Source organism: Apaloderma vittatum, unplaced genomic scaffold (assembly GCF_000703405.1).
Source record: "Apaloderma vittatum isolate BGI_N311 unplaced genomic scaffold, ASM70340v1 scaffold325, whole genome shotgun sequence".
Lineage (NCBI taxonomy): Eukaryota > Metazoa > Chordata > Aves > Trogoniformes > Trogonidae > Apaloderma > Apaloderma vittatum.
In genome coordinates this window covers 57567-66633 of record NW_009718542.1, presented here as the reverse complement: position 1 = coordinate 66633, position 9067 = coordinate 57567, and the positions used below count along the sequence as shown (strand labels likewise).

Sequence of the window (9067 nt, the reverse complement as noted above, 5' to 3'; positions counted from 1 at the left end):
GTGCCACTCTAAGATGCACCGAGTACAGGCTGGGTCTCGACAGTATTTTGGAAACAGTTTGTTAAAACCAGCGTAGGCTTCTTTGGACTTTCAGCTTGAGAAGAGCATTGATAAGTTAACCTAACTGCGTTATATTTAATTATATATAGCATTAAATTATTAATAATTTTAATTGTAAGAAGTGAGGGCTTTGGTTTTGCTTCTCAGATTAAGAGATATTCTGATTTTTAGGTCATATCTGTTTGCCGAAAAAAGCAATATGGATCTACTCGAAGTATTGTCCGTAGACTTGGGACAATTCTTTCCTTTGAGCCCTACCCGAGACCTTATTTGCAAGTAAGCAATTTACTGTCATACATATGCTTCAATTACTTAAATTTTCTGCTTCCTTAATTTAGTGAGAGCTTTCCTGGTCTTTTGAGCTTGTGTAACTCGTGTGTTGTTTCCATTATGCTCACTGTTTTCAACTTGCGTATGGGACTGTTTAAAAATTCCTTTTGCTGAGGGTAACCTTTCAGTTTGTGCTGAATCTGGTTTCTCCTCATACTTTTTAAAATTTTCTTATTTGGTTTTAGGTTGTTAAAGACTCAAGTCCTCTGGATTATGATGATCAAAACACAGCTCCAGCTCCTGTAGCTCCATCACTTGCTGATGTCCTATGGGTGGCAAGTGATGAGGGACAAGCATTTGCTAGACTTAGGTAAGTAAAAATATAAAAAGGAGTAATAGAAGTAACTTCTGTCCTCTGTTCTTTGTGAGGTGTGATTTCTTTGTTTGGGGATTTGGTTTTTTGTTTTGTGGTTGTTTGGGTTTTTTTTGGTTTTGGTTTGTTGAGGTTTTTTTGTCTGTTTTAAATACATAGCCCCTTCAGGGTTCCAGATCAACCAACCATGGAAAAGTTTTGGGGTTTTGGGGAGGCAGTTTTTGTTTACCTTGAAATTCTTACTATGTAGACTATTCGTATCTGGAAGATTTCTGAAACTGAGTCCTCTCTTTTCCTAGTAGCATGTCAAGTGCATTTCTGTTATTTTGTTTTCATTCCCAAAATATTTTCTGAGAGAGGGAGTTTAAGGGAAACTTGGGTATTGCAACATACTATAAGATTTTTCTTATCTTTATGCCGATAACCTTTATAAAGGGGAAAACAAGAAAAATATTTCAAAGTCTCCATTTGACTTTGCTTGCTACAATGCTGTCTGTAGGCCTTGATGGTAGCTTTGATGAATGAAGAGCATTATTAAAAAAATTTACCTTTACTGTAGTTTATGTATTTCTTTCTAGCTTTACAAGTACCAAAGAAAAATATTTTTACAATTATAAAATATTACAAGTACTGAGAAATGATAAATTATCTAGGAATTTACAGATGCAAATGGTATACAACTCTTGCCTGTTTTTCTTTTTCCCATTTAGAGAAGAAATAGCAAGTTGTCTCCCTGTTCCTCTAAAAGATCTGTTCAAAATCACAGGATGAGTCAGATCTGAGATTAGAATTTGGACACTTGTATTGTCTTGCACTACATCTGTATCAATGTAATTCTACTTCATACTGGCATGTGCTTGTGATCTTTGTGCTTCCTCCTGATAATAAAACTGTAAGAAATGGATTAATTCAAAACTACACACTTTTTGTTAGAGGTGAAAAAATTGTTAAAAGGAATTGTGGCCCATTTTGTCTTGCTTGTGCTGTTCTTTATCTGGTCTGATTCACAATCTATGGAAGTTAATTCTTTTGTTTTTTCCGTTCTTCTTCCTCCTCCTCTCCTGGTACTGTGGAATGTTTCTCAAGAGCAAATACTCAAATCGGTATCTTTTCCTTCTGAGTCACTGTGAGGGTTTTTTGGCAAATTGAAAGGCAATGCTGCAGGTCTAATTCGAAGTAGAAGGATGATTAATATAAGGGAAAGGGTCTGCTTTTGTTTTAATCAATACTTAGTGCATGTGGAATAAATAAATTTAATTTCTTTGTTTCATAATGAATTTCTGCTTGTTTAAGTTTTCTCTCATTCTATACTTTAAGGTTATTTCTGCAGTCACAGACTTGAAACAAGTTTTAATTTTAAAACCTGAGACTTGTAGTGCAATTTTACAATGCAAACTGTATGTAGCTTACGGAAGATGAAGTTTTTATTCTGTAACTGTATTCTAAAATTTATTATTATTCTCTAATATATTTTCTGAAAGATTGCAGCTTCCCATGTTTGTCTTGCGGAGTTTGATAAATGACTAAAATTTGTGAAGCCTAATTAGAAGATCGTTATTCTTTGACTCATCTGCCTTTCATATCTACTGTTTCAAGGGGGGAGGAGGGAGATACACCTCTGTGGTGTCAGTCTAATAGCTATTCAACAATTACAGCTGAATCCTACGTTATGACCATATGATGTATAATCAATCCCTGGGTAAATTATCTTTTTTTTTTTTAATTGTGGCTTTTTCAAGGATCTGCATCCTATGTGAGCAAAGGGAGACTTAAACATTTTAAATTTATGAGTAGTTAAAAGTGTAAAGTTTTCTTAAATAGTTTGCAAATTTATGTCTTGTTGAATGATGACAACTTGCTTGAACAGACAGTGTGTTGTTTTGAGACTTCCATTCAAGGCTCAGCCTTTTGAAATTGCATCTTGTTGCTTTCTAGGACTGAATTATGGAGAAAAGAAAAAAGTACAGCTTATTGTGACCTACATCCATCTATAGTTTCGATACAAAGTGTTCCAAAAACCAGTATGTACAAAGACAGTGGTGTTGATCAAGCAGCACTCCAGAAAATTTCTGCGCTTGAAGATGAGCTAGCCTTTCTTCGTGCTCAGATTGCGATGGTTGTTTCAGCGCAGACGTTGGGAAGCATTCCATCACGTAAGCACTTCTGATTTGAAGCAAACCAGGTTTTGTTTTTTTTTTTTTTTTTTTTTGCTTTAGAGTTCCTGTCCACAGCTTGCCATGTGCTCCTCCTCCTCCACCTTCACTTCTCTTTTGTGGCCTGCTTGCCCATTCCAAATGCAGTTGATCCTACGTGATCTTTGTGCTCCTTTCTGTATTTGTGAAAGAGTTTAGAACCAGCACTATCCATAGGCTACCTACTGCTGTTTAAAAAACTTGGACTATTAACTGTCTCTTTCGGGTTTCTGTTAAGTTTCTGCTTCTGACAGAATAATGGAGAGAAAAAGTATTCTAAGTCAGTGAGGTTCAGCATTCAACAAAAACAAATGCTGCCAATTAATGTGTCACTAGAGTATCAAATGTAGGAATTTGTACTGGAGATCTTGTGACTTCCCCCCAAAAATAAAATGTTGAGGTCTTGATTATCTTAGTTCCAGACTAACTCCACTGTGGTTGTTGAAATATTTGGACCACTGCAATGTAGTTATGTCTGTGTGATACTGTGAGGCAGACCATTAGCTGGTCTGTTTGGTCACCGTTTTTCTTTTCTCCTTCGCACTCAATATTGTCTGTTTTACTTGGTTTGCGATTATCTTTGCTTTTGTGTCAGACCATTGAGAATGAGCTGTACGTAGTAGTAGGCTGCTTTGTTGTTGGGATGCTGCTATGCTGATTTATCTAGTGCTCAGATTGAAGACCAAAATGGAGAGTATTAGAGCAGCACAAGACACCTCAGATTTTTTTTTTTTTTCATGTATTCTGAATCTGTGGCTTTGAAATAAAAAATAGTCTTTGTTTTAAATATAATTCTTATGTGGTGTAATGTGTGAGGTAAGAAAGTGCTTTCGAGGACTCTCTTGTCTCTTGACTTAAAACTGAGTCATCCCACGTGTTGCTTAATATTGTTAGTTGTGAAGATATACTGACTAAAAATAAAATCACTGATTTTTCTTTTATAATTGTATCCAGAAGTCTTTAAAACATTCAGCACTCCAGATGGATTTTACCCAGTGCCAGCCATGACTTCTACACCACTGTCCGTCTCTCACAATCACTTTGTAATTCCCTCGCCTCCTCCACTTCCTTCTGCTGTGCCATCTGGTGTTGGTGCTAGTAATTCTGCAGTCGAACTCATAAAACAGCGGCGTGCTGCAAGAAACAGTGGCTCAACTGTGGCTGAGAGTGCTGATCACCAAAGGACAAAGAGTGTTCCTAGTATGATGGATGTTTTGAAAGACTTGGGCAAAGTGCAGCTGCGAGCTGTTGAGAGGTGGGTTGAACTGAACGTGTACCTGAGTGAGCCAAGACTGTGGAAGCGTCACAGCACTTAAGTGGCGCGAGGGAACACAAATAGGAAATGTCGTTTAATGAGCAGCTACTTGCCAGACTTAAATTGGCAGCTTTTAAGTTCATAGTCCAGAATGTAAGATGCTTGTGACGTGGCTTTTAGATGCATTTAAAATGTGCTGAATGTCACGGCATTTAAATCTAGTCTCGTGATTCAGTATGCAAAGCTCAGGTTGATGTGGGGAGGTGAGTGTGTTGCTATCTGGAGATTGCTTACAAAGTTGCTTACAAAGTTGCATACACAGTCGTGGGAAATTGATCTGAACAAATAAACTTAATGGATTTGTGGGTACCAACCCAAAGATTAACTGCTAACATGCCCAAAGTATTCTGGTCCTAGCTTTAAAGGGTTAAGTGCATGCTATATCTTGCATTAAAAAATGTTTTGTAAATTTGCATTTCAGTAGTGCAGTTGGATTATAAATACTTTTGACAATCTGCTGGTTTGATGGTAAGCACAGCTGACATGTTACAAAAATGCGTTACTAAAGACTGCAGTGCCTCTTCTGGTCAGTGTTGCTCTGCTGTGCTAGGTGTGATGGAGGTTGTCACATGTCTTTCCTGAGCTTCTTGAGTTGAAAAAGTATGTAAGAACAACTGAGTCTATAATATTTGGAGCTTTTAATGTGGCAAGAATGTCACTTACCAAAATTTCCAGCATTCTTATTTCAGCATTTTCTTAACTGAGCTTTGTCCTTGAAAATAACTAGCACAAGTCTTGGGCAAATTATCTATATGCAACTCTAAAGCTTACTTTCATACTTTTGATCATGCTTTCACAGTAAATAGGGCAAATATAAAGTGCACCTGGGTAAACTCATATGTTTTCTTCTATATAGTTCCATGTATGGTGAGCAGAGTGAAATGTTCAGATTGACAGTTTTAACAATGACGCATTGTTAAACCATGCATAGGAAGTGGTAGGCGTGTGTCCGAAATGCTGTCTGGATTTGGGCATCTACCTCTATTCCGAAAGAGTAGTGAATTTATATTGTTGGAGGGAGTAACGATGATCCCAATTGCTATAATCTTTCAGGCAGCCATCCGACAGTAGTTTAATGTTTGCACTGTAAAAAGAAGACTCTTGGAGGTTGAGAGCCTGAAGATCCCGGTTTCTACCATCTGAGCACCAGCTTATGCGTTGGACAAGTGCTCAAACAACTTGATTTTTATAGGAAGGGTGAAGTCAATCCTTACGGTTTTCACGTTAAACAATGATGAGCTTATGGTCACCTAGCTCTGTATTTGCCTTAAAGTGGTTGTTTTTTGTGAATATAGTTGCTTTGATGGATTTGGTAAGTTTGGGGTTTTTTCATGAGACCATAGAAAGGCATACTGTTCTGGACTTAAAATGATTAAAATTTATATAAAATTATTTTCACAACAGTTATGTTAGTGGGAGATTCTCAGTAACATGCTGTATTATAACTTAGAAATGAGACCTACTATGAAAACTGCACATTTTGATCCCCCCCCACCCCCATTATTTGCAATACTTTAATACTTTGTGTTGATTTACTGCCATTTTTCTTTCTGGAACAGCATTGAGTTGAATTTTCAAGCTAAAAAATCTGTCTGACAGTTTGTTGGGTGTACTTGTACTAGTCGTCTTTGGTGAACTGCTTTAAAATAAATAGTGTAATTTGTGTAATCAGGGATTTATGGCATAGGGTGTATACAGAGGTTGTGTCTCTAGCTTTTGGAGCACTTGGCACAGGGTTAGGTGCTGTAGACAATAATTATCTTTTTTTTCGTAGGTCACCTGGAGGTACTCCTCTTTCTAGACCCAAAAAGAGGAAGAGTTCAGATTGGGATCCAGTTGCTCTACTAACTCACGCACTAAAGCAGAAATTTGCACATAAAAATGAAGAAGAGGATGATTCCCTGGACAAAGAAAATCAATCTTTTGATAGCTCCCCGTTTTCTAGTCCAGAGATGCCACTGGTATGTTTTTACATAAGAATATATGTTTGAATGCTATTTTCATGGATAGATGCAGGTTTTTTACAGGTCTGCAACTTCTCTACAGTGCTTTAAAGCCATCAGCCTAAGTAATTGCTTTTTTCCCCCCCCCATGTATAATCAAGATGGAATCTCAAAGGATAATTATTTTGAATGGACATAGACTGGTAAGTACACTTCTTGATATGCCAAGAGGAAAAACTTGGAAGACTGACTTTAAAATAGTTCACTGAACTATGGACATTTGCTTGATGGTAACTGGCAGATATCCATGTATATTAAATGTGTGTCTAGTTAGTAATGCTGACTACTTAGTGACTAATTTTACAAGTAAAGATGCTAAGAAAATGCAAGAGAGGTCTGACTAAGACGTGCTAGATGTTCATAAATAAAAATGAAAGCATTGGCCATGGTATTTTTCTTTGAAGTAGGATCATTTCCACGCAGTTTGCATCTTTGTCCAGAATGAGATGTAGCCCTTAATGCTGTTGCAAAGCCCGTGAGAAGTAGTTTTTGCTATGAACAAGGAAAGTGCTAGAACAGAGCCTTTGGACAGAGGAGAACGAGTGCTGGTTTCTGTCGAGCAGCCTCTGCAAGCTGCTTCTGCTTACGCAGTCCTGCAGTCCTGTTGGTTGGTTATTGGAGACTTCCACAAACCTCAAAACTGCTTAGATGAGATAGATAGAAAGAAGTGGCAACAATTTAAACTCTGTCTCTCTGCTTGGCAATTCTGTCTTACGTGCAAGCTAAAGATTTGGAATGTGGCATTTGTTAGCCTAATGGGAGGAAATATTAATGCAAAGCATCATGGAAATCCAGATGTTCTTTGAAAGCTGTTGCTTAGATGCGTGGCTAGCTGCTTACGTGAAAACTTAAGGAAAGCTAAGGCGTGTGTTTCTATTTCTAGGTATAATGATTTTTTAATTTCGGCTGCCACACGGATTTTGCAAGTGAAACTAGCATATATTTTACAGACTGTAGTGAGTCAAGAGTTCTGGTGCAGTGTTAATAAATTTCCTTGTTGACTTCCCCCCCACCCCAAGGAAAAATTAAAAACTTCTTAAGAATAGCCAGGCTTGTATTTTGGATGCTGCATTGCATAAGTGACATACCTGATTCTAGATAAAGAGATCAAAGTTAGATGTTAGGACGGTTTGTTTATGGAATAGCTGTTGTTCCAGAGTTTAACAGCTGCATTACGAAGCCCTGGAAGAGAGACTGCATAGGGCATATTCAGGAGTAAACACAGAAGGATGAGCTTTTTCTGGTTAAAGCAGAATCATCCCATGAGCTTGTAAAGAAGCAATGAATTGTTTACCCTTGAGTGTTTTGAAGAATAAATGTAGTTAAATAAATTGCACAGGATTATTCTTTTATTCTCCCAACATTAGGAATTGTGACAACTCTTCCAAACCTGTCTTAATTGTAAACGTCACCTCATTCAGTTGTCTTGGGTATAATTTTGTTTATTTCTGTCCCTGCTCCCCAGGTTGGACGTTGCAATCAGAAGTCAAATGCAAAATCGAGCCTTGTAAGAGCCGATGAAGTTAAACATCAACCAACGTGGAAAGTGAGAGCTCGTATTTAACTGGTGGAAACTCCTGAGGAAAAATCATAGTGTGTGTAAGTGACAGGTCCACTTTGAAACTGCTGTAAGGTGCTGTGACATGTTCTAGAATATGACTCTCCTATGCTACTGAAGTTTGGGTGTTACAGGGTTCGTAAAATTGCCTCTCCCTTCTCCTTAGTTTCCCAGCAGTCAAACTTGTGAATGTTTTCAGGAGAAGCACAGAACCAAAAGAAGGCTTTTACTGCTCTGCAGCAGTGGGTTTGCAACCTGGGAAATGCAGGGAAGACATGTGTGTGAAAGGAAAAAAATATTATTACTGTGGCAGCTGAGGTGTGCACTCCAGTGTAAATAACAAGAAAGTGTAAACTTCTTGCTGATGTGTTATACGTGACTGACTATAGCTGATACTCTTTCATTAAAATGGTGTAGTTGCCTCAGTTTTCTTTGCAGTTTGCTGCAAACTTCATATTCCATGTGCGAACAGTATTCTAATTTATTTTGGGTCAATATGTGAACCTTTATGTTGATGAAATGCTGTGCTGTAAGAAACTGCAGGCTATCTGTTAAATGCCTGGCATATGGGGGAGTTGTCTTCTGAAAAAAAAAACCATTGTAGAGGGATCTGCTAGCACATAGTATAAATTCTGTGTGTAAATAAACATTAACTCTCTCCTTGGCTTCTCCATATGAGATCTGTTTTGTTAACAAGAGTTTATAAAATAAAATTTACTTTATATCATAGATCGTTTGTGGCGGTGGCATTTTGTGTCACAGACTTAACTTTTTTTACATCTTATGAACTGACCATGTTAAGCAACTTCCTAAATAAACTTGTATTACCTGAAATGAATTTAAATAGAGGTTACATTTTTCCTGTCAGAGTACTTGAATTCCCTTAGTTACAAATCTGTTATGATCTACTGCTACAGTACTTACCATTTGCCAGTCTTCTGTCCAGGGATCCTGATGTATACAACCAGAATCCTGTCAGACTGTTGGATATGTCCCTTCTGTTTTTGGTGTCTTCTCTTGCCCTGCTTGCTTACACAGAGCAGACAGGCAGCTGAATTCCCTCTCGCTACTGAGTCTTATTTGCACAGTTTTAAGACATCATGGTGCAAATCCCATACTTCTCTTTTAAAATTGTTATCTTCTGACTAGAAGTGGAGCTTAAGTGACTTGATGTTTTATGCTCCCAAACCTACATTTTCTAGCAGTTTGTTTTTGATTTTAATTATTTAATTACTATTAATCACTGTAATTAAATGTTTCATTATAATTTATTATTACTTATTGAACATTATCACA

The 9067-nt window shown here is 37.4% G+C and overlaps 1 protein-coding gene across 1 annotated transcript in view; it reads left to right on the top strand.

Annotated features, from left to right (window-relative positions):
* Positions 1–7777, top strand: part of MTFR2 (mitochondrial fission regulator 2) — a gene marked incomplete at its 5' end in the record, with an annotated part of 8044 nt that extends 267 nt beyond the window's left edge. The window contains 6 exons of the mRNA XM_009870270.1: positions 232–336; positions 576–700; positions 2639–2856; positions 3850–4150; positions 5985–6171; positions 7679–7777. Of these exons, the coding sequence (XP_009868572.1) occupies positions 232–336; positions 576–700; positions 2639–2856; positions 3850–4150; positions 5985–6171; positions 7679–7777 (1035 nt within the window). The remainder of the gene's footprint in view (positions 1–231; positions 337–575; positions 701–2638; positions 2857–3849; positions 4151–5984; positions 6172–7678) is intronic.
* Positions 7778–9067: the final 1290 nt, after the last annotated feature.